The sequence below is a fragment of the Rhinoraja longicauda genome, chromosome 3, assembly GCF_053455715.1.
Source record: "Rhinoraja longicauda isolate Sanriku21f chromosome 3, sRhiLon1.1, whole genome shotgun sequence".
In the NCBI taxonomy this organism is placed as follows: domain Eukaryota; kingdom Metazoa; phylum Chordata; class Chondrichthyes; order Rajiformes; family Arhynchobatidae; genus Rhinoraja; species Rhinoraja longicauda.
Genome location: NC_135955.1, coordinates 60,164,524 through 60,191,179, shown reverse-complemented (window position 1 = coordinate 60,191,179; position 26,656 = coordinate 60,164,524). Strand labels below are relative to the sequence as shown.

At 40.3% G+C, this 26,656-nt stretch overlaps 1 protein-coding gene across 1 annotated transcript in view; it reads left to right on the top strand.

Annotated features, from left to right (window-relative positions):
• The window catches only part of pcsk5b (proprotein convertase subtilisin/kexin type 5b), a 254,563-nt gene that overhangs the window by 206,887 nt on the left and 21,020 nt on the right, over window positions 1–26,656 (top strand). The window contains exons 22-30 of the mRNA XM_078396247.1: window positions 6,720–6,856; window positions 8,126–8,326; window positions 9,335–9,403; window positions 14,860–14,902; window positions 16,953–17,095; window positions 18,165–18,368; window positions 19,615–19,701; window positions 21,059–21,260; window positions 23,758–23,978. Of these exons, the coding sequence (XP_078252373.1) occupies window positions 6,720–6,856; window positions 8,126–8,326; window positions 9,335–9,403; window positions 14,860–14,902; window positions 16,953–17,095; window positions 18,165–18,368; window positions 19,615–19,701; window positions 21,059–21,260; window positions 23,758–23,978 (1,307 nt within the window). The remainder of the gene's footprint in view (window positions 1–6,719; window positions 6,857–8,125; window positions 8,327–9,334; window positions 9,404–14,859; window positions 14,903–16,952; window positions 17,096–18,164; window positions 18,369–19,614; window positions 19,702–21,058; window positions 21,261–23,757; window positions 23,979–26,656) is intronic.

Sequence of the window (26,656 nt, the reverse complement as noted above, 5' to 3'; positions counted from 1 at the left end):
AGAGGAGGCCGAAGTTTAAGTGTTGCGTTTTCTGAGCTTTTTGTGAGCTTATTTATGGGCTATGGGCAACACTGGTAGGTCAGCATTTGATGCTCATCCATGTTCTTATGCAGTGTGGTGAGCTACTACAGTTCATGTAGTGAAGTACTTGCACAGTTTCCTTAGCTGGAGAGTTCCAGTGTTTAGACCTGTATGGAATGTGGGTTTAGAAAAATGTGTCCTGGGATATAGATTAGGGCAATGTGGAGTGCATATTCAGTTGAAAGTCATAATAGGTGATTTGCTTGGTGGTGTCATTGCTTTGGTTACAATAGAAATAACGGAGAATGATGCATTGTCTGGAAAGTTAGTTTAACAAGAAGGATATAGTGTATCTGAAATGGAATTGAAGGAATAAATGTTAACCTATGAGTAATTAAATAGATATTATTGAGGGCCCTGTTGATTATGGCAAAAGGGAATCCCGATTTCAGTAGAAGGGGATGCTTCCCAGAAGCATTTATAGAATCTAGTGAAAATGATGATTTGGAGGTGGATAGATGAAAAAAGGAATCAACTCCTTATTACAATCAAAATGGGAGGACAAGGTTGTAGTTGCTAGAGTTACCAGGCAGAATAAGTAAAAACTGGTGTAAGTGAAAGTACAAAAGGACTGGAGATGGATTATATAATGGTAAGGGAAGAGAGGAGGATTTAAAAAATCCTCTAGTTTGCGATGAAAACTTGCAGTATCGCAATCAACAATAGGTGCAGGAGGAGGCCATTCCGCCCTTCGAGCCAGCACCACCATTCAATGTGATCATGGCTGATCATTCTCAATCAGTACCCTGTTCCTGCCTTCTCCCCATACCCCCTGACTCCGCTATCCTTAAGAGCTCTATCTAGTTCTCTCTTGAATGCATTCAGAGACTTGGTCTCCACTGCCTTCTGAGGCAGTGAATTCCACAGATTTACAACTCTCTGACTGAAAAAGTTTTTCGTTCTAAATGGCCTACCCCTTATTCTTAAACTGTGGCCCCTGGTTCTGGACTCCCCCAACATTGGGAACATGTTTCTTGCCTCTAACGTGTCCAACCCCTTAATAATCTTATATGTTTCGACTATACATTTGTCATAGGAGATGAAGAGCAATATTGAATATGGGTTTAGGAAAAAGGTGCCTGGATTAGGGTAGCAAAGATATGCTAAAGAAAAGCTAAAAAAGGAACACAATGCAGGTGGTATGCAAGTATCTAATTGCAGGGCTTGCCCAGTTGTAAATTGATTGCTTTGCCTTTAAATGATCTGATTGTGGTGCTTGATATTTGACATAATATACAGTACAGAATGCATGCCAGGGAAGTTAGCTGTTTCCAGACGTCATTATTACCACCAATTAAGCCTGAAAGCCCAGAAACCCTATCTGAGTGATGACTGATGATGTGTCTTCATGAGCAATTAGTCTAGAGGGAGACAATTGTGCAATTACGTTATCAGTTGCAAAAGCACGTGATCAACAGAGAATAGTGGACTGCACTACTTGGGAAATCAAGTTCATTGTCATATGCAATTCTGTTGTACAGTTTACAAAGAACGCACCTGGACAAAAGATGGGGAACATGTTAATAATCCAACACACAATTGGATCAATTCCCAAAATTCTATGTTACCCATCACTTATATGAATCAAAAAGTTACGGGCTCCAAGTTCATAAATTCATAATTTGTAGGAGCAGAATTAGGCCATTTGGCCCATCACGTCTACTCCCCCATTCAATCATGGCTAATCTATCTTTCCCTCTCAACCCCATTCCCCTGCCTTCTCCACATATTCTCTGACACCCTTACTAATCAAGAATCTGTCAATCTCCACCTTAAAAATATCTATTGACTTAGCCTTCACAGCCATCTGTGGAAATGAATTCCGCAGAATCAGCATCCTCTGACTAAAGAAAGGCCAAGGCTGCTTGCAGTAGCTTCAGCCACAAATTTTGTGTTTGGCCATCTCATAAACTGCACCAGATTACAAGAATTATGCCAGGAATGAGTAAGTTAACCTATGATGAGCATTTGTCGATTGTACTCGCAGGAGTTTAGAAGAATGAGGGGGGACCTCATTGAAACATACAGAATAGTGAAAGGCTTGGATAGAGTGGATGTGGGGAGGATGTTTCCATTAGTGGGAGAGTCTAGAACTAGAGGTCATAGCCTCAGAATTAAAGGATGTTCTTTTAGGAAGGAGATGAGGAGAAATTTCTTTAGTCAAAGGGTGATGAATCTGTGGAATTCTTTGCCACAGAAGGCTGTAGAGGCCAAGTCAGTGGATATTTTTAAGGCAGAGATAGATTGATTCTTGATTAGTACAGGTGTCAGAAGTTATGGGGAGAAGGCACGAGAATGGGGTTAGGAGGGAGAGATAGATCAGCCATGATTGAATGGTGGAGTAGACTTGATGGGCCGAATGGCCTAATTCTACTCTATTCCTTATGACCTTATGAGTTGAATTCTCTAGAAGGCATGTATCTTTTCTAATGCTGGCAAGCACCGGTGGGAAGAATGCAGCGTGCTGGATTAGCCTGAGTCTCTGGCACAGATGAAAGGTGTCCCTGGCACAAGGGGAGTGAATGTTAGCGTGCGGCTCCACAACACACATGATGTGAGAATTTGCACTGCGACATGCCTCTGGAATGATTCTGAGATTGTGTGAGTGCTTGCGTGTCAGTGGGGAAAAGAGGGATGAAACATAATCGGAGCAGGATGATACTAGCCCAGAGCTTGTGTCAGGTTTGCAATTTAACTGCTCCTAATCTTTTATTGACAATATGTTCCAAAATGTTTCTACTCCCTCCTCAGTTGGTATAACCAGTAAGTTTTCATCATTTTAAGAAGCTCAAGTAATGACAGTGTCCAACCTACAGCTGTGTATTAGTAACTTGCACACGATATTTATTCATCTTGACTGTGTTAAAATGACTGTCTGAATAAATTGCTTTTATGATTTGGTTTAGTTTAGGGATACAGCGCAGAAACAGGCCCTTCGGCCCACCGAGTTCGCGCCGACCAGTGATACCCGCACACTAACACTGTCCAACACATTAGGGACAATTTACAATTTTACTGAAGCTAATTAACCTAATTTGGAGTGTGGGACCCAGAGAAAACCCACGCAGGTCACGGAGAGAACGTACAAACTCCATGCAGACAGCAGCCATAGTCAGGTTCGAACCCGGGTCTCTGGCACTGTAAGGCAACGACTCTACTGCTGTGCCACCGTGCCAAGACTTTTAGAATCAAATTGAATTGATAGCTATTAAATTGATAGCATGGCTGCATTTTGAAAGAGCTTCAGGATTTTCGATAGACATGCAGACAAACTTTAGACAGCATGTTTCTTAAACCATTGTCACCCTCACTCAGAAACCCTGGCTTGGAAGGTTATCTCTGCTGAAACATGACACACGTGACACCTTGTGGCTTACTGGTGTATTACAGTAGTCAAGACAACCTGGAAAATCTGACAACCTGGAAAATCTTCAATTTTTCTAGTGATTTTTGCATTTCTGGAAGGGGTACTATTGCAGTGCCCCCAATTGTGCAGATATTCATAGAGGGCACCTAAACCCATTTGTTCATCAATGCCCACTCAACCCCTCCTTCCCTTTTTCTTTCTTCTCTGTTTCCAATTATCATATATCATATCATATATATATACAGCCGGAAACAGGCCTTTTCGGCCCTCCAAGTCCGTGCCGCCCAGCGATCCCCGTACATTAACACTATCCACTAGGGACAATTTTACATTTACCCAGCCAATTAACCTACATACCTGTACGTCTTTGGAGTGTGGGAGGAAACCGAAGATCTTGGAGAAAACCCACGCAGGTCACGGGGAGAACGTACAAACTCCTTACAGTGCAGCACCCGTAGTCAGGATCGAACCTGAGTCTCCGGCGCTGCATTCGTTGTAAAGCAGCAACTCTACTGCTGCGCTACCGTGCCGTCCATCAGCCTCCATCTCTACATTCCATCTGTCCCCTTGTCCACCTAGTTCCATCTACCCTTCAATCCCCCCGCTTCATCTGATTCCATCTATCAGTCCCATCCCTCCATATTACCTCTATATACCGGCAATCCTGCCTCTACATTCTCAGTCCTGATGCAGGGTCTCAGCTCGAAACATCAACTTTCTGTTTGCCTCCATAGACCAGGCTTGGCTCACCGAGTTTCTCCAGCAACTTAGCTGTTGTTCCAGATTCCAGCATTTATATTCTCTTGTGTGTCCTCACAGAAAACTCCCAGCAACATCTTTTGCTGAGTGCCTCTGCGCAAGGAAGCTGTTTCCTTTGTGCATTGTTCTTCAAAGGCCTGTGCTCTTATCTCTCTCGAGGTTGACTCTTCCAAACCACCTCGGCAAGGCCAGCAGCATAACCAAAGATGAGTGGCACCCTGGCCACTACCTCTTCTCCCCTCTCCCATCAGGCAAAAGGTATAGAAGTGTGAAAATGCACACCTCCAGATTCAGGGACTGTTTCTTCCCTGCTGTTATCAGGCAACTAAATTATCCTACCACAACCAGAGAGCATTGCTGAACTACAATCTATCTCTTTGGTGACCCTCGGACTACCCTTGATCGGACTTTGCTGGTTTTACATTGCACTAATCGTTATTCTCTTATGTATCTATACACTGTAAATGGATTGATTGTAATCGTGTATTGCCTTTCTGCTGACTGGTTAGCACGCAACAAAAAAGCTTTTCACTGTACCTCGGTACACGTGAGAATAAACTAAACTAACCAATTTCCATCAGTGTATCATGCATTCATTTCTTGCCAGAAGTCCCCAAAGGCTGAAAGAGTTCTGGCTGCATTGTGACATGGCTCTATATGAGGGCTACCTCCTGCGGTTACTGCCATGAGGAAAGATGCAAGAAACTCACCCTGCTGTTCCTGAATCGCAGATTCATTGCATGAGAAAGCCTGCTGGCTCTGTTTTGGAACTGGCACTGTTTTTTAAAATGGAAACAGCCCCTTCGGCCCATTGATTCTACACTGACCAACAATCACCCGCTCACTCTAGTTCTATGTTATTCCACTTTCTCATCCACTCTCTACACATTTAAGTCAATTTACTGTGGTCAATTAAGCTACAAACCCATGCATCTTTGGGATATGGGTGGACACTGAAGCACCACGTGGACAAAGGGAGAACATGCAAACTAGATACAGACAGCATCCAAGGTCAAGATAAAACCTGGGTCTCTGGTGCCGTGAGGTAGCAGCTGTACATATATCGCCACTGTGCCGCACTTATGAATTTAACAATTTTTTAGAGATTTTTGAAACAGAATTAGAGTTATTGCTAGCATAATTTTTAACGTTGTTGAGATGACCTAGACAAATTTGTGGGGCACACAATGTAGCGGTAAATGCTGCAGACTCGCAACTTCAGGGACCTGGGTTTGATTCTGGCCTCAGGTGCTGCTTGTGTGGAGTTACATGTTTTCCACAGGAAAATGTGAGTTTCTGCAGGGTGCCCAAGTTTCCTCCCTCGTTCCAAAGACACGCTGGGAGGGTAAATGAACTCTCACTGCAGGTAAATAGCAAAATTATTTATAGACAATAGACAATAGGTGCAGGAGTAGGCCATTCGGCCCTTCGAGCCAGCACCATCATTCAATGTGATCATGGCTGATCATTCTCAATCAGTACCCCGTTCCTGCCTTCTCCCCATGCCCCCTTGACTCCGCTATCCCTAAGAGCTCTATCTAGCTCTCTCTTGAATGCATTCAGAGAACTGGCCTCCACTGCCTTCTGAGGCAGAGAATTCCACAGATTTACAACTCTCTGACTGAAAAAGATTTTTCCTCATCTCCGTTCTAAAAGGCCTACCCCTTATTCTTAAACTGTGGCCCCTGGTTCTGGACTCCCCCAACATTGGGAACATGTTTCCTGCCTCTAACGTGTCCAACCCCTTAATAATCTTATATGTTTTGATAAGATCTCCTCTCATCCTTCTAAATTCCAGTGTATACAAGCCTAGTCGCTCCAGTCTTTCAACATATGACAGTCCCGCCATTCCTGGAATTAACCTAGTAAACCTACGCTGCACGCCCTCAATAGCAAGAATATCCTTCCTCAAATTTGGAGACCAAAACTGCACACTGTACTCCAGGTGCGGTCTCGCTAGGGCCCTGTACAACTGCAGAAGGACCTCTTTGCTCCTATACTCAACTCCTCTTGTTATGAAGGCCAACATTCCATTGGCTTTCTTCACTGCCTGCTGTACCTGCATGCTTCCTTTCAGTGACTGATGCACTAGGACATCCAGATCTCGTTGTACGTCCCCTTTTCCCAACTTGACACCATTCAGATAATAATCTGCTTTCCTATTCTTACCACCAAAGTGGATAACCTCACACTTATCCACATTAAACTGCATCTGCCATGCATATAGAAGTTGTGAGCACACGAGAGTGAAGAAGTTGCAGAAGCATAGGGAATAAGGAGCAGAGGGAATCATGATGGAATTTCTTTGGTGAAAACCAGTATGGTCTCAATGAGCCAAATGCCACCACCTTCTGTTGTCTACATTATGTAAAATGCATGACATCCATCATACTATATAAAAATCGTAAAATACCTGTAGTGGCTCTGTAAACATTATGGAAACTCTTGATTCAGAAGTGTGATATGTAGCCATTGGATTTTAATGAGTCGCTTTTTTTGGTTTTGTTTATAGGGTCTTAGACAATGGTATTTGTGCCACAACCTGCCCCCCTGGTAAGTTTGTCCATGTTGGCCAGTGTCACCCGTGTCATCACACCTGCAAGGAATGTGTTAGAGGTGAACCTAATGACTGCACGTCTTGTGATAAAGGTGAGCTAACAGCAATTGTAAAAATAAATTATTCTTCAAACACCCGCTCATACAAACAGGCATACAGCCCATAATCAAGGACTAAGATACTATAAGCAGACATGCTCCCAAGAACATTTTAAATTTAAATGTTATCTATTCAAGGTTATTAATAGTAAATCAGATCTTGGCATCACAGGCTAATAGTGAGATTGATTTTATCACAAATATGTTCCTGGCTTTCAACCAATAATGGATGTAATTACCATTTTATCAGTCTATGTTCCTGGGATGAATCCATGGGAACATTGCTTGAGTAGATTGCTTGATAATCATGCGTTGTTTCTTTGCATGTATTTTGGCTGAGATCTTACTAGAAATGACTGATCTGAATTAGGTCCTCAAGCAATTGAACATGTCCATCAAATAAAATCATTGCTTCCATTCCATCTTCACTTTTATGATTCCACAGATACCTCAACAGTGATAAAATCTTTATTTCTAATGATCGTGAAGAATTAAGCTGATGAGGGCGCAGAGAAGGTTTACGAGAATGTTGCCAGGATTCCAGGACCTGAGCTTTAGGGGGAGGTTAGGCAGGCTAGGACTGTACTCCTTGGAGTGCAGGAGGCTGAGTGGTGATCTTTAGAGGTGTACAAAATCATGAGGGGAATTAATAGTGAATGCACAGAGTTATTTTCCCAGAATTGGGGAATCAAGAAGTAGAGGGCAATAGGTTTAAGGTGAGAGGGGAAATATTTATTAGGAATCTAGACAATAGAGGGCTGACTTTTTCACACAGAGGATGATGAGGATATAGAATAAGCTGCCAAAGGAACTAGTTGAGGCAGCCAGAATAATGACATTTAAAAGACTTTTGGGCAGGAATATGGATATGAAAGATTTTGGGGATATGGGCCAAATGTGGGCAAATGGGGCATCTTGGTCAGCATGGACAACTTAGGCCAAGGGGCCTGTTTCCATGCTGCATGACTCTATGACTCCAAGACACTCAGAATTCATCCCTGATTATTTATGCACTGCTGTGATCAATTCAATACCATATCCTAAATTTTTGTAGTAAGTATCGAAGGGGTGGTTAGAAGAAACCTCAATTCCATTGTGCAGTCGTAGGTGCTTTGGGCTTGGCAGCTAAAGGTTCATTTGGAGGCAAATATTATTAAAATGGAAGTCCCTATCATGTTTTTCGTATGAAGCCAGTATTTGTATTCAATGCAAATTTTACCCCAGTTAAAGCTAAAAAAAATCACATTTTTATTTTCTCCACAGATAAATCCATGATTGATCGTTACCTTTTTAAAGGAGAATGCAGAGAATATTGCCCTTCATCTTATTACCCAGCTTCTGATAAAACCTGCAAGTTGTGCTCCAGTAACTGTGAGTTGTGTGTGAGTAGCACAGACTGTAAAAGGTGCTCCACTGGCTACTACCTCACAAATGAAGGATGCCAAGAGTTAAAATGTAAAGATGGTAAGAAACAAAAAGATTTTTTATGTAGAGAATGAAGTTAAAACTCCTCTAGAAACATCCTGAACAATATTATCAACAACAGCTGCCAAGACAGATTATTTTACAAAAACACAATGCAGAATACACGCGTATATAAACTGATTCAGTTTTTCTCTGTCAGTAGAGATTTGGCTGTACTAAAAGCAACATAATGTGAATGGATGCTGGAAGGAAATCTGAAATTAAACCCAAATGTTGGAAATATTCAGCAGATCAAACAGCGAATGTGGAGAGGGAAAATAAAGTTAATATTTTAAGTCAACGACCTGGTAACAGACTGGGAAGCATTAAGCATGAAATAATTTGTAGAGTGTGGGGAAAAAGGGCCAAAATGTAGAAAGCAAACTAAGGTCAGTGAAAGGGTGGATGGAAAAAGAGATTCAATGACTAAAGTGACGAAGAAGTTAGTGAAAATTACTGGTAAAATCAGCGTAATAAATTTTCAGAGATGTAAACGGGGGAAAAGAAATGACCATATTATGTTTATTTTGGTGACGGTTGAAGCATTTAATTGAGGAAAATAGATTTGCATGAAAATATGTAATTAGTTATAACTATGAAAGGTGGATAGAAAACATCCATTCAGTCAAAGATGTTTCCAAAAATTATTCAAATGATATCTTCAACTCCTATTTGGGCAAGAGTCAGAGGAAGGAGGGATCTTAAGCATGGATTATATTATAACTGCCTCTCTGTCATTACAATTACTTTAGGTTGTCCAAATGAAATGCATATATGTGTGAACATCTAATGTGCGAAAGATTGCAGCGGCAATAATGCTTTTATTGAATAGTCCATTCGCATTTATTGTTGGACATAAATGCCACATTTCTACATTCAGCATTAAAGTGACATACTGTAGAAAGTGGTTCCCTTCTAAATATTATCTTAACAGCTAAATGGCAGGAATGCATTAACATTATGGCTCACACTTATATTAGCAATAAAAGCTGCATTTCCATTCCACAGGTAAATTTACAGATCGTCACCATGAGGAATGTGTGCAGTGTGAAACAGGATGTGAGAAATGTTTATTAGGTAAGCTGTAAAATAAAATGATGTGGAAATTACATAAGGAAAAAAATGCTGCTTTGACCAACTTGTTTTACTCCATTATTAGCAACGTACTTTATTGTAGCAGCTGGAATGGCACTTTTGCATACTCTCGAGTCATCTGGCCCAGATACTCAAATATAAAGGAGTATAATATATTACAGTCGGCTTTCAAGTTATTTTGTCAGGAGGAATTTGTGAAAGATGTTAAATTAAAATACATTTGTTAATAGCTAAATCAGGAAGTGGTGAAGTGAACACTGTCCCTATTAAGAATATAAGGTGAACTTTCAGAATGGATGTAACATAATGGTTCTTTCACATCCTAATAGCTGCTCTTCATTCATTCTGCAGAATTCTTGAAACCAACATTCTTATTAATTTTCCCTATTCAAATAGAAATGATAATGGACAGTTTGCATTGAAATATCTTTTTTATTCCATGTCACCTATTAAGAAAAACTATAAAAAGGATGTTTTTTTAATAACTGCTTATAAAAAACTTTATAAATAAACAGTTTTTTAAATATGATTAAAAGGTGTTATTTTGAAAGGGCATTACAGTTCCTTAATCTTTTTTCTCCTGTAAGTGCTCACTGTTGCCCAAGAAGGAGTTTATAGGCACCTGCTGCCTACCAATCTCTCTCTCGATTCTCTATGCAACAGGAGTGAACAGTGAGAACTGGTTGTTTGAGCTATGTCTATTCACAGTCTCACTTATGGATTGGCAGAAATATTCAGCACAGAAAGAAACCATTCGATGTATTGTGTCCATGCCAGTCAGAAATGAACAATTTGGGGAGAATTCCACTCGCTGGTACTTGGTCAATAGCCCTTAGATTTTCAAATGCCAATACAGTTACATTAAATGTGGTGAGGATTTCTAATCCTGTTCCCTTGCAAAAAATAATATTTAGATATCAACACTCAACAATTTTTTTTCCTCTCAATTTAATTCTAATCCTTCTAGTTATTAATTAAATCTGTAACACATTACTGAACTGTGTAGAATGGAGAGGTCTACTTATGCTATTTAGATTTCTAAATAATTTAAGAACTATCAATTAATTTTATCTGCCCTTCAATGTCCTTTCTTCCAAAGAAGGCAATCCCATCTTAACCGGTCTCTACTCATGTTGGTAGCCCTGGTAACATCTGCACATATCTATTCGCCATCTTCCATTATACAATCACATCTTTTCTGTCGAATGATGACCAGATTTTGCTGTCCATTTAGATGTGTTTTCAACCGTGATCTTTTTGCTCGTGTTCAATTCATTGTGCAACAAAGCCAATAACCCCATTTGCTTCTTAACCAAGTTATCAACCTACATCTACTGTACTTTCTGAAATCAGTAGATTCTTATATGTCCAATCAAGATCCTTATGTTCCTTTATATTTCTTAGTTTTCTACCATTTATTCGATATTTCATTTGTCCTCCCCAAATGCATTACCCCACACTTCTTCAGATTGTATCCATTTGCCATCTTTGTACTTAACCAACATCTTCCTGTAGTATAGAACTTCCTTCCTCAATATTAATCACATAGCAAATTTGGGTATTAATGGCACCAAAAGGAGCACTCATGATCTAGTTGTTAAAAAATAAATGTCAAGGCTGAACCAGACAATTCCTACTTTCTTCTTTCTGCTTTCTTCATGAATGGCAGCAAACTGGCAGGGCAATAATTAGCAATAACTAGCAATAATCAGAAGGATGGACAGTTTTCTACATGGCAGTACAGATGCCAATTTTGTCACTGTATTTAAGCAGCTTGGCTATAACTGTGGCTCATTCCGGACCACACCTTTTAGGCACATCAGCTGGGATGAATACTGGTGTATCAATGGTGTAAGCTGCAGCAAGTAAGAATTTCATTGTTCTGTTGCCGGTATATATGATATTTAAACACTTTAGACTCGAGACAATGGATTATTTTATGCCACATAAGTGGGCAGACAGAGCCTAAGTTTAACTTCTCACCTTTAATAGAAACATTTATGTAAGTTGTACTCCAAACCAAAAGGCAAAGAACATAATGTACAGCCCGACACTAATCAGTTCCACTTCACAAAGTGACTCCCCCTTCAACTTTTTTGAAATGTGAATCAATAGATTTGTCTGTTCACTTACGTTTGAAAACAAATTTATTCTGAAAACTCTTGATGGCATTTGTATGCCATCTAGTGGAAAAAAACTGTGAATCTGTGTGAAATAGTTTGGAAAAAAGGCAAATGCTGAAAATTTGTCAGGAAATTTGTAAAAAAAGAATGCTCAAGAGGCAGTCAGGAACCGCATAGACCAGTAATTATTTAATTATTGCTTCTATGTATCTAAGACATGCAATAACATTTGAGGTGACTGGGTGCAGCAGTCAAAATCCAGCTCTGGATTATCCAAAACAGTTCTGGTTGACTGCACAGAAACATTGAAAAGTAATAAGCGGAAGTCATTGAGGAAGTTGCAGATTGAATCCAGACAGAGTTAATTTACTTTCTTAACAATTATATGGCACAAAAGCATTGGTAGACAGTAATTGAAGCATGCATTATCACTACACCATGCAGTTACAGCTTTCCTGATGCTACGTAATTGACCATCTGAATTAAATTGGCTGTTTTAACTTCAATGCACTGTAGCGAGGAGAAGATTATGGGTATTGTTAAAAATGTCACAATTGTGTCATCTAATCAAAACCATGCATCGAGTTTCTATGTTCTTGGAGTAAGGCAATGGTATCTGATCCTTTCTTTAGAGAGGAGGCATACAATTATCATATCGAAAATGGGCTTTGAGAATAAAGTTGGAAAGCTGATTTAAAGTTGGAAATCTGAAATAAAAACAGAACGTTCTGGTACCACTCGGTTCCCTGAAATATTATCTTTGTTTTGCTTTCCACAGATGCTGCCTGATAAGCTGTGTATTCTCAACATTTTCTGTTCCAGTTATACAATTTAATTATTATACAAGACTAGCCTCTTTTATCAACCTTTGTTGTTTGAAATCTTCACACAGAGGGTGGTGGAAATATGGATCGAGCTGCCAGTGAAGATGGATGAGGCAGGAACTATAACAATATTTAAAAGACATTTGGACAAGTACATGGATAGGAAAGGTTTAGGGGGATATGGGCCAATCATGGGCAGGTGGGATTAGTGTAGATAGGGCATCTTGGTCAGCATGGGCAAGTTGGGCCGAAGGGCCTATTCCCATGCTGTATGACTCTATGACTCTAAAGTGTATTTGTAGCAATTGTGCGCAGTGTAACCCCTACAGGACAGAGGTCCAGTAGAAAAATAGCGAAATAAAAGGTGGATCTGGTGTCCAGATCTCTTCTACGCAAGTACAATTCATTTCTGGTGATTATCAACTGGAACAGCAGGATAAAGATATTCTTTATGGAAATTTTTGCCAGAGAAGATGTAATCCCCATTGTTATCAGAATTTTGAACAGACATCACACAAACTGATGATGAGGCGGCACGGTAGCACAGCGGTAGAGTTGCTGCTTTACAGCGAATGCAGCGCCGGAGACTCAGGTTCGATCCTGACTACGGGTGCTGCACTGTAAGGAGTTTGTACGTTCTCCCCGTGACCTGCGTGGGTTTACTCCGAGATCTTCGGTTTCCTCCCACACTCCAAAGACGTACAGGTATGTAGGTTAATTGGCTGGGTAAATGTAAAAATTGTCCCTAGTGGGTGTAGGATAATGTTAATGTACGGGGATCACTGGGCGGCACGGACTTGGAGGGCCGAAAAGGCCTGTTTCCGGCTGTATGTATATGATATGATATGATATGAATTCCTTATTGCCCAGTCTACCTCGTTGAGGGTCTTGTATTTTTTTATCTACACTTTCCCTGTAACTATAGCAAGTAAACCCTCATTATAACGGCACGGTAGCGCAGCGGTAGAGTTGCTGCTTTACAGCGAATGCAGCGCCGGAGACTCAGGCTCGATCCTGACTACGGGTGCTGCACTGTAAAGAGTTTGTACGTTCTCCCCGTGACCTGCGTGGGTTTTCTCCGAGATCTTCGGTTTCCTCCCACACTCCAAAGACGTACAGGTATGTAGGTTAATTGGCTGGGTAAATGTAAAAAAAAATAAAAAATTGGTACTAGTGGGTGTAGGATAGTGTTAATGTACGGGGATCGTTGGGCGGCACGGACTTGGTGGGCCGAAAAGACCTGTTTCCGGCTGTATATATATGATATGATGATATGATATGATGATAACAGAACATAGGGGGTGGAATGGTGTCCGTGATTGCCAATTATCCATTATAACTGAATGTATTATCATTGTATGTAATTAACATAAATACACAAAAGGACAGATTGTACTGGAATAACTCAGCAGGTCAGGCAGCATCACTGGAGAACATGAATAGGTGATGTCGGGACCCTTCTACAGATTGATTCAGTCGGCTGAGTTACTCCAGCAATTTGTATCGCTTCACATTAAAATTAGTCGCCGATGCTGTTAGTCTGCACCCGCGAGCCCTTCTTCACCGGTTGACCCGGCGGTTGTGCAGCTAACATTGTAGCCCCCGACAGGACCCGCTTTCTTCAGGCCGCCAGTATGGACAGGACGCACTCGGTCCCTCCCCTCTCACCCGGCGCTTTGTCTGACCCCTCCCCCTCCGCCACCACCACCTCCTCCTCTCCCATCTTCGCCAACATCTTCCAAGATGGAGTATGTCAGCGACTCCAAGAGAGAAGGAGGACGAGGTGGCGGTGGATGTGGAAGAGGCCAATTGGACAGAGCAACGGGAGGAGGGGGAGGAGAGAGCGGTAGAGTGGACAAAGCAATGGGAAAAGATGGGGGTGAGAAGCTGAGTGGACAAAGCGATGGCCAACAGAAAGAAGCGGTAGCTGGAGAGAAGGGAGGAGGACTATCATTGGCTACAACTAAAATCCGTTATAATGGGGTCTGTTAGGGTCAGTTGTACTACCTGGTATACGTGTATGCTTTTAATTGTAATCATGTATGGTATTTGACCTGGAAATCATGCAAACAAAATTTCCACACTTGGTGCACGTGACAATAATAATAAATAACTAAATACTCCTAAAGAACAATTTCTATAAAGTCTGTAAAGAATGGGACTGGTGACAAAATGTGGACTCGACCTCTTGGTTTCCCTACCCCTCACTGCAGTGCCAGTCAGTTGCAGTGCATCTTTGATATACACTTAGACCTAATGTATTTCACTTATTTACCCCATATTCCAAAAGGAAAAGTCACTTATTTCGCTGTGGGCTACTGCTTAGAGCAAATGTTGGATACATTCAATTTTTATGTATTTGCAACCTCGATAATACCTTCTGTATTGTGCTGTAGTAAAGAATTGTCACCAGAGACTAAAAAAATTAATTGCACACAAGTACACCGTTCTTTTACACAACCAATACGACAATGTCTGTTTCTTTCTACAGATGATCCAACAAAATGTAAATCATGTACAGATGGATTCTACATGTAAGTTATATTTTGTTATTAGAATTTCATTGTTTGAGTTAGAGCATTGTGGCTCAAATCCTGGACCAGTAGTCGGAGTCTGTACTATTGATCCAGAAATGTGGAAAGGATGGGGTATAAAGGAGATTCACCAGGATGTCGGTTGAATTGGAGGCCTTTAGTTGTAGTGAGAATGCTGGGGGTGTTTTCCCTGGAGTGAAGAAAGTTGAGGAATGACCTGATAGAACTATACAAGATTAAAAGGGGTTTAGATAGGGTTGCTAGTCAAAAAATTCCCATTGTGGGGGTATCAAAAATAAGAGGTCACGTTTAAGGTGAAGAAAGAGTTTTAAAGGGAATCGGAGAATAACATTTTTACACAGAGAATGGCTGATATCTAGAATGCACTGCCAGAGGATATGGTGGAATCAGATGCAATGATTCAATTTAAGAAGCAATTCGACAAAAACAATAAAAATGGAGGGATATGGTTCTAATACAGTCTAATACAGACAAATGTAATACTGCATACCTGCATCCCAGAAATAAAATGGTGAATCTTTGTTGCACTCGCTCTATGACAATTATATCCTTCTTAGGTAAAGAGAATAAAACATTGCTTAGTACTCAATATTATTGATATCATCTTCACAAGTTATAGTAGAACTAGGCTATTCAGCCCATTGAGTCTACTCCGCCATTCAATCATGGCTGATCTCTGCCTCCTAATTCAATTTTCCTGCCTTGACACTCGTTCTAATCAAGAATTTGTCTATCTCTACCTTAAAAATATCCATTGACTTGGCCTCCACAACCCTCTGTGGCAATGAGTTCCACATCTTTATTTGCTGAAAGGTGAAAAGCTGCCTCTTTCTACTTCCTTGTACTTACTGAGAAACTTGGCCACATTAGTAAAATCTGTACCCAGCTTAGAAGCGTAGAAAGTCTGACTATTATGATCATTATTCTTCATTATTAAGAGCATTAAAATACCTTTGTGACATACAAGTACATGGTAAGACATTAGACCATTAAAATTGAAGCCAGTTGTTATAAATATAAAGAAACATCAGTATGGAGGGCATACATAGGCTAGAATGCCAATGTCTGTTTCCCTTGGTAGAGGAACTCCAAGACTAAAGGGCATAGGTTTAAGGTGAGAAGCAGGAGGTTTAAAGGATATCTGAGGGGTAAATCTTTTACACCGAGAGAAGTTGGTAGTTAGAATGAGCAGGTGGTGGAGGAAGGGACAGGAACATCATTTAAGAAAAAAGACACAAAGTGCTGGAGTAACTCAGCGGATCAGGCAGTAACTCTGGAGAACATGGATAGATGATGTTTCAGGTCAGAACCCTTCTTCAGACCTGAAGCGTCAGCTGTCCATGTTCTCCAGAGATCACCTGACACTTTGTGTCTTTTTTTGTAAACCAGCATCTCCATTTCCTTGTACCTCACAACATTTAAAAGAGCCATGACTGAGCAGAGAAGGATGTGAATTAATGCAGGCAAGTGGTATTAGTATAGTAGTGATGGTCAGTGAAGATAAGGGGGAACCTCATTGAAACTTACCGAATAGTGAAAGGCTTGGATAGAGTGGATGTGGAGAGGATGTTTCCACTAGTAGGAAGGTCTAGGACCAGCGATCATAGCAGATTGAATTAAAGGATGTTCCTTTAGGAAGGAGATGAGGAGGAATTTCTTTAGTCAGAGGATGGTGAATCTGGAATTATTTGCAACAGAGGGCTGTGGAGGCCGTCAATAGATATTTTTAAGCTAGAGATAGATAGATTCTTGATTAGTACAGGTGTCAGGGGTTATGGGAGAGGGCAGGAGAATGGGGTTGGGAGGGAGAGATGGATAAGCCATGATTGAATGGCGGAGTGGACTTGATGGGCTGAAGGGCCTAATTCTGCTCCTATCACTTATGACCTTATGACATAATTCTGACTCTATAACGAAAGCATTTACGTTTCAGGAGAATCTTCTGTAAAAGATGAAAACATAATGAATATAGTATCATAATTTCTGAACACTACAAAGACCAACCATTTAAAAATAATTTTATCTTAAGGTTTCATCAGCAGTGTTACTCAAGCTGTCCATCTAAGACCTATGAAACAGAAGACACAATGGAATGCACGCCATGCAACGAGAATTGCACGCAGTGTGATGATACTCAGTGCTATTGGTGTGAAACTGGCTTCTTCTCTTCAGGTAAGCAATGCTCAGATTTGACATTAAACAAGTCACTTTGTGTACATTAATCTTACCAGTGCAAATATATCTGTCAATAATTATGACTGGGTCACGTTTTCCTGAATGAACTCTATTGTCTGCTGCCTCCCACCCACCACAAACCTTTTCCTCATATTGCCCTATCCTGTTCCCTCTCTGGATCTAGAAAGGCGATTTACTTGCCAAAAAGGGTTCTAAGGACAAATAACGAGGTACTATCATGATCCAAAATTACCTAGTGGGCTAAGGGGGATGAAGTCTGACTGGAATCACTGGAGTTGTGAGGCAGCAGTTTCAGCACCAGCATCACTGTGGTGCTATTGGAGGAGAGGTAAAAGAAAATTGAGTTGGAGGACAAGTTGTATGTCTGGGGTCAAGGATAGGGGGCTGGGGGAGATTGCAGAGACAAGGTGAAATAATGAGACATTAGAACTCAAAGTATTATAGATTGGAGCTGGAAATCTGCTCACATCACAGCAGAGGAGGCGATAAATGACCAGCACTGAGTGCAGAACAGATTTCAACAGGCACATTTTTGAAAAATTATTGTTAACAGAGGCTGGAGAGAATAAGACAGATAGGTGAGTATTTGAACAAGTAATTCTAGATAGATAAACTCACACATAAATATTAGAGGAGTGAAGGGAACCATGTACAAATAAAGACTGATCTGTGCCTGGGAATTATGTCACCAATAACAGCATGTAGATAAGGTAAAGGGTTGCAAGAATAATTCCTTGCTAGAAAGGAATAAATATAATTACTGCTGGAGATACCAATGGGTTAAATGGTATGATAGGGTGCTCCATAGAACAGAATGGCAGAAGCATGCTTGAAAAATGATATCATAATCTGAAGAGAGGACAAGTGTTTCCTATCTTTTATTATCAGATCTTTGCATACTTTGAAGAAACATTTATCTATCCATTTACATGTATGTATTTATGATGTGAGATTGGAGACCTTTGCAGAAATATACCTCAAATTCTCTCTCTTCTGCCAAACTTGTTTGTTTATTAACCTAGCTATTATATTTGTATTATTTTAGAATTTGAATGTGTAAGCACCTGCACACCTGGTTATTATGGTAACAAAGATAGTGCCACGTGTGATGTTTGCCATCCTGCATGCAGCACATGCGTTGGTCCTGACATTAACGAATGTGAGTCCTGCAAAGATCCTTTCAAATTTCAAGATGGTACGTGCATCTTACCTTCTTCGGAGGTCTGTGAAGATGGACGCTACTGGAATGGTGAGTAACATAAACAACAATTTGAAGCACTTGCTTAAGCACTTAGTGCGGTGAAGATTATTAAAATATCTTTTTGCTGACTGGATAGCACGCAACAATAGCTTTTCACTCACTCAGTAGATGTGACAATAAGCTAAACTGAACTGAGCTAATAGATATAGGTACAAATCCCATTTATTGCTCATGGGACACAAATAATATTTTGCTGATAAGAAAATAACTGGATGAAGAGGAAAAAAAAAAAGATTTCACAAGCAAACTCAATCTAACATTATAGTTTAATAAATATTTTGTGAATACTAAATCATTTATGACTTAACAGGACATTATTTCTTTAAACTGACTTTTTTCTTTGCATGCTGTTCTTGTGTGCTTATTGAATTATGTTGGAATACGTCAGATTGTTGGGATGTAGTAAATGAGATTGTTGGGATGTAGTAAACAAGATTCATTCAGGGTACAGTGCATGATGAATTCTTTAGTGGCAATCAAATGGCAGGATGACCAAAGCACTATAATAAATCCTAGACATTGACTCCGTCCATCTCCCTGCCTGAGAATGAACCAGATTGTTTGCATCCTTAGAACCATTAGTACATGACCATTAGTAATAGGCCTCTGACCTGAAACATTAATTATTTCTCCTTCCACAGTCGCTGCCTGATTTGCTAGGTGTATCCAGCATTTTCTGTTTTTATTAACTCATGAGACTTTGTGCATGCTTTCATTTCAGCATTTGCATATCTTTTGCTTAATTCTTAAACTCTTTCTAACTTTTCAGCAATCCTTATCCTCCAAATCTTGGAGATTTGGCCATTAGAAGCACAATCTAATCTATTAGTATAATAAATTAATAAGGTCATGCCAGCTCTCCTTGGGTCTGAAGAAGGGTCTCGACCCAAAACGTCACCCATTCCTTCTCTCCAGAGATGCTGCCTGTCCCGCTGAGTTACTCCAGCTTTTTGTGTCTATCTCCTTGGGACTACCTTGTTTGGTCATTGCTGCCAGAGTACATTGCTGGAGACATTAGGTGTGGAAAGCATGTGATGGATAGCATTGCCTCTTCCCTCACTACATCTGTAAATAGTGCCAGTGCAATGGAGACAATAAACTGTCTTGTATAAGTGGCAAAATTGTTTTCCATCTACTTGAATAACATTCATAGTGTGATTGCAATTGAATGAGTAGAACAGTCTTAACTTACTGGACTGCAGCGATACAAACTTCTGCTCTAATTTTCATTTAGCTGAAGAAAATGACTGTCTTCGCTGTAGTGACCTGTGCAATACATGCACAGGAGAGGGATGGAATGAATGCACCAGTTGTCCTCCAGGTACTAAACTCCAAGATTCCTTCTTTCTGCAAACAAATATTTCATTTATTTGTAAAGCACCAGTCTTCTTCAAGCAAATTGTTATCTTTCTTTTGGGAGCTTTGCAGAAAGCAATATTTTCTGTTTGTATTTTTGGTTGGTTTATCATATTTGGGCAATGCAGCACTTTCCTATTTTTGGAACCGAATATCAACGTTAAGTGCCCCCTAGATCAGGCATATTGTTGATAAATAAAAATCCATTAATGCCTACTGCAGATACATACACATCCATAAAATTAGGAGTTTACCCATAAAACCCCATCCATCTTAATGAATTGTGTAAGTGAAACAATCACCTTATTTTATTAGAGGTTATGGTGTTAGGAGACATTCCAATTAGGAACTGAGCTGAAAGGAATGAATGCATAAAGGATACTTTCAACGACCAGGGATATTAAATATTTCACCTGCCTGTCCTCGGGCAAGATAACAGCTTTAGATTAAATCCAGCTATCCAAAGGATCATGCCACATCTGTTTTCTCAAAAAGTCATAAGATGTACCTAGCACAATAGGCATTGTAGGTACAGATAGGTACAGTAGGTACCTACAATAGATACAGATATTGTAGCATAATTAGCGACTAAAATGTTACATCAAAATCATAAAAGGTAGAAAGCTAGGTGGGAGAGTCCAGGAGGAAGAGGAATATTGGGATGGGAGAAAGAGTTGTCACTTGGGGTGGGGGCAAGGACTCTGTGCTACCCGGTAGTGGAGGCAATAGAAGAAGAGCTTAACATTATGATGAGCTTGGAACTTGTTGAGCTATGGACAAAGGTTACAAAGGTAAAGCCTCTGCTGAGGATAAACTGTTCTGCATAAGAGAGGAGGAGGTCAGGAGGGATGGTGAAAACCCAACATTTGATTTGGACCTGTGGTCAGATGCAGGGTCTTAAGAGGGCAGTTGGAGGGACGGGGGCTTGAGAAAAGTTCTGTGCCCCTCTAGCCCTCCTAATTCTTTTCTTTTATATCCTTCGAGAGACTAACCTGATTCCAGTTGCCTATAGCTGCCATATTCTTCAATTTTTGTCTCCTGATTAAGCTTTCAATATCCTTCGAGGCATAGGAGACTGCAGTGTTGGAATCTTGAGCAAGAAGTAAAGTGCTGGAGTAACTTAATTGGCCCAGACTTCTAAGTTCTTCCAGTACTTCAATATCCTTTGTCATCCAAGATTTCCTAATCTTGCCATTTTTGTCTTTCACCCTTACTGGAACTTGCTAGCTCGGAACTCTTTTTTGAATGGCTCCTGTCCAATAAATTAGACTAAGTTCTAAGTATAATTCGTAATTAAATGCATTATTTATTTTGATACTTAGGTCTGTATCTTGAAAACAATGCAATTTGCGTCAAGAGCTGTCGAAGTCAGACCTTTGCAAATTCAATTACTGCAAAGTGTGAGCGATGTGAAGAAGGTTGTGAGATCTGTTCAGTAAACAAGACTAACTGCCAGCGATGTATTACAATGCCACAACATCCACTTTACGTTTACATGGGGAGGTGTCTAAGTGAATGTCCACAGTAAGTAAATAACAAAACGAATATAGTGAAAATATATTTAGTTGGTTACTAATACAATAGTAAATCCCCTGAATTATTTAATGTTATTCAGGATATTTTAACAGTCTATACAATGACATTGCCTCAAAAATCTGGTAGTTGTGCGTCTCTGAACAGTACCGACAACAGTAAATCTTGAGTTTCGTCTGAGCTTGGTGGGCAATGTTCAATCTTGCCTTTGTTTAAGAAAACATATTCCATCAATCCGCCGACTATTTTTGCTGGTTTTCAGGTTGACACAATTAGGAATTTGGACAGGGGGCATGAAGGACATAAGTCAAAATAGTGTATCCATATGCCTGGTCACATTCACCAAATATAAAGCTGAATGATTAAGACATATGACAACCTGTGAAACCTGGAGAAGGTTCTCTACTGCTTCAAACAAATTTAACACACCCTTAAAAGATGACATCTGAAGACACTTTCAAAGCAGGTGAATGTTTTTTCCTGCAAAAATCAATTTGTTTTTTGCTCTGAAGTAGCTGCACCCAATGCATTGCGTAAGAAAATAATTAGTTACAATGCAAGGGCAGTGTTAAACACACTAGTCATAAGTTAAATTATAGCTTTATTCAACACCATTTGTTGTATAACTGTTTGGAAAACTTTTTTTCACAAGAGTGAGGCAAATACAGAAGTTTAAGTGAGCAGGTTCAGTGGACAGGACAGGCAGGAGAAGGGCAGGGAGTGAGGGAAAACTGATGGATTAAACTGCATTTATTTCAATGTGAGGCTTGACAGCCTGACAGTAAAACAGATGAACTTGGGGCACAGATAGGTACATGGTGCTGCGATATCATACCTATTACGGAAATATGACTGAAGGAGAGTCAGGCATAGCAGTTCCAGGCTATAATGTTACACGAGGGATAGGGGTAGAGGTAAGAAAGGAGGGGGAGTTGTGTTTTTAATTCAGGAGGACATTGTGGACACTAAGAGAGGGTGTTCCTGGGGGAATAGTCCAGTGAAGCTGTATGAGTGGAACTAAGAAATAGGAAGGAGGTGATCACTTTGGTGGGATTGTATGATAGTCAGTGGAATTGGAGGAGGCAGTATGTAAGGAGATCACAGATAACTGTAAGAATAATATGGTTTTATACTGAGGGGTTCTAACTTTCCATATCAACTGGGACTGCCAGTGGTCTTAATGCTAAGGGCTTGGACGGGTTGGAATTTGTTAAGTTTGTTCAGGAAAATATTCTCAATCAATACGTAGATGCCCGACAAGGGGCAAAATGTGATCACCTTTTGTATCTACAGGTAGGTACTCTGCAATTAACGTCATTATTAAACTCCTCATTCACTCTCTTGATCTCTCGCCCATCACCACTGTTCTTTTCTCCAACACTCCCATTTTCCTGCAAAATGAAACACAAAGATTTCTAACTTTTCTGAATTCTAATGAAAATTCATCAACCTAAAAAAGTAACCCTGTAACTCTCTCCATAGATTTTATCGCACATGTTGAGTTTTTTCCAACATTTTCTTCTTTATTTCATAATTCCAACAGATAATTTAATTTGCATTTGATGCCTATTCTAAGTGCATTTTGAAACACGTTCTGAAATAGATTTTAACAAATGATTTTTACAAACCTTAATTTGTGCATTAGTAAAATATTAACAAGGGAAGAACATATAATTGATCCAATTTGCTGGATAATATGATTAGATTATATTTTGCTTTTTAATTGAGACATCTTGCATACTATTCACAGTGTTCATTTGTTAAATCTTTTGAGTACAAGAAGTAATAAATGAAAATGTCTTGAGCAGACTAGATAAATGTTCTTGTTGCTATCCATCTTTAAACCATTTCATTTTGCAACTTTTCATTCTGGACCATATCTATGCTCATGGTGTTACATTTACAAGAATGTAATTTCTGGCCAGAAATCCTCAGTGGTTTGAAAGTCTTTCATAGCACTGTAAATTTTCCATCAAATCTTCAATGTTATATCAATGCACTAAAAGCCATACCCTTTATCCTTTAACTTTGAACTGTGGACGGCTTGATCGTGTTTATGTATTGTATTTTTCTTGACTGGATAGCATACAAACAAAAGCTTGTCACTGTGTCTCAGTACACACGACAATAATAAACAAAACTAAACTAAATCAATGCTACTACTGTAAAAAAAATGTTTGATCTAACGGAGGTGGGAACTGCTGGAGCCAGAGGCCGCCAGGACCCAAACCTGCACAAGATATTGCTGCTATTTTCATATGGATCTTGCTGTCTTTACTAGAGAACTGCAACCCTAGAGAAAATGTTGATGTTCTGGTCTGTTGAAGAGTTACAATTTCCTGTTATTTCTGATGAGCTCTAAGCACAACAAAGCATCGCGAGAAGCAGGAATAGCATGTCTGGTTTAGTTCCTTGAACTGAATTCTATTTTGTTATGTTTTTTTACTGTAAGATGTATGTCTAAATCACAATATTTCATTTTTGTTAGACGACATTTTAAAAGCGCTGATTATACCTGTGCAAAGTGTGATGATGCCTGTGAACGATGTGAGGTTAGCCCCACAAACTGCCAGTCCTGTGTCAAGCCCTTCATTCGGGAGAACAAAAGTTGTCAAATGAAATGCTCCAGGCAACATTATGCTAGTTCAGATGGACTTTGTAAACGCTGCCCAATGAACTGTGAAGAGTGTGATGGAAATAGTTGTACAGGTGGGGCTGATTGCATAATTTACTTTTCAGTAAAACATTGTATTTACAGTCTATTTTGAAAGAACTAGGACTACGATACCTAATAAAAAGTCAGGCTGGTGTTTTATATTTGGTAAAAACACGTTAAGAAACTACTGAAGTTTCCAATGGTGCAATATTCCAATTGTAATTGATTGAGCAATTTGCTTGAATGATTCAAAACCGTTTCCTACTGCCTTGGTTTCTTTCCAGTCTGTAATTGAGTTCTCCAAAACGTTGGCCACTTATCTTTGTCATGGAGTCATGGTGTCATAGAGTGATACAGTGTGGAAACAGGCCCTTCGGCCCAACTTGCCCACACCGGCCAACATGTCCCAGCTACACTAATCCCACCTGCCTGCACTTGGTTCATATCCGTCCAAACTTGTCCTATCCATGTACCTGTCTAACTGTTTCTTAAACGTTGGGATCGTGCCAGGCTCAACTACCTCCTCTGGCAGTTTGTTCCATACATGGCAGATTCCTATTAAATCTTTTCCCCTTCACCGTGAACCTATGTCCTCTGGTCCTCAATTCACCTACTCTGGGCAAGAGACTGTGCATCTACCCAATCTATTCATCTCATGATTTTATATACTTTGAAAACACTGAATGCTATGTACCTCACCCATTCCCTGTGCCAAAGCATTCCATGTTCTGATGACTACTCTACAAAACAGTTTTCTCAAAATCTGTGATTATTTTGCACTGTAAGTCTTTAAATTGAACATGTCAAATTATATCCGACTTATTTTGACTCAATTATCACCAAATTCAGCTTGCGCGTCTGTGACCTGCAGAGATGATGCAGAGGCTAGTCTTTATAATGTTAAATTTAAAGGATTTGAGATCTGCTTCAGTGAACCAAATTTCTGCATCATCTACTTGCTCCTTTCTTTTTTGGCTTTTCCCTTACAGTAGGTTCCTTTCAGGCTCATCACTGCCCAGCCCAATTCTAATCCTGACACTCCATGACTCCCAGCACAAAGTCAGCTTATTGGAATCCATCAGTTTGCTGTCTCCTTCCCCCACCCCATCATCATGGCCTTCACTGATGTCTTCTATCTGCCTTTGACATCTGACTTCACCTGACCTTCACCATCTCTTCTGGGATCTCTCTTAAACCCGGTCTCCACCTCTTGATTAGTGATTTGTAACTAGCCCAGCAATGGCTCTATTCAAGATTCAAGATATCTTTATTTGTCATCCAAAAAACAAGTTTTTTGGACGAAATTTAGTCACCCACAGTCCAACAATAAAAGCAATAAAATAAGCAAATTACACAACCCCAACCAACACAAAAAAAGAAAGAAAAAAAAGAAACACCCATCACAGTGAGTCTCCTCCAGTCCCCTACTCACTGTGATGGAAGGCCAGAATGTCTTTTCCCTTCCCCTGCCTTCTTCTCCCGCGGTCAGGCTGGGGTCGTTGCCATGTTCCAGGCCGCGCCGGACGGTGAAAGGTCAGCGGCGGGCCGACCCAAGCCCCGCGATCCGGGGCGGGCGGGCGTCCTCATACCAATACCATTTTCATATTGAAGGTAGACACAAAATGCTGGAGTAACTCAGCGGGTTAGGCAGCTCTCGGGAGAGAAGGAATGGGTGATGTTTCGGGTTGAGACCCTTTTCAGACTGATGTCAGGGGAGGGGGCGGGACAAAGCTGGGATGTAGACGGAGACAGGAAGACTAGTGGGAGAACTGGGAAGGGGAGGAGATAGAGAGGGGAAGCAGGGACTACCTGAGTTGTTCATACCGCTGGGGTTTAAACTGCCCAGGTGAAATATGAGGTGCTGTTCCTCCAATTTGCACTGGGCATCACTCTGACAATGGAGGACACCCAGGACAGAAAGGTCAGATTGGGAATGGGAGGGGGAGTTGAAGTGCTGCACCACCGGGAGATCAGGTTGGTTGAGACGGACTGAGCGGAGGTGTTTCATATTGATTCACTCTATTGTGGCTGTTAAAGTTCTTCCCACACATCAGTCAGATATTTGGTCTGTTTGCTGAGTATTTGCAGTATTTTCGGATTCTATTTCCGATTTTAAGTATTGGTAGTTTTTTAAATTTATGAAGCTGCGTATAAAGCCTCCTGGGCTTTGGATATAAATGTTATTTATTCCAGTCTATCTTGGGAGAACAAAAAAATATACAATATTATTTTGCTGTTGTCCTTGCAGAATTCCTCAATTGTCTTCAAATCTTCTCCATCTTATTTGCTGTGTTTAGCTGCTAATTACCTATACTTGTTTCCTACTCCATACTGTTTGCTTTCTGATTCTGTCTTAGCAGAACTCCCAGTGAGTGTTGCCTCTTAGTCTGAAGAAGGGTCTCGACCCAAGACGTCACCCATTCCTTTTCTCCAGAGATGCTGCCTGTCCCACTGAGTTACGCCCGCATTTTGTGTATATCATCTGACTTCCCTGTCCATTATATACCATATTGTATAAGGCGGGCAATTAATCTCACCAGATCAGCAACCAGGAGCCAAACCTGAAAGTGTGTAGCTATCGTATTGCAGGACACGATGCACATTATTGATATCATGAAGAAACAAGTAATTATGCATGTAGTGACTTCTCAATACAAATTATTTTTTTGAGGATAGTGCTCTTGAAATTTTAAAGTTCACATTGATGTTGAGGGCCGCTTGTACAGGTGTC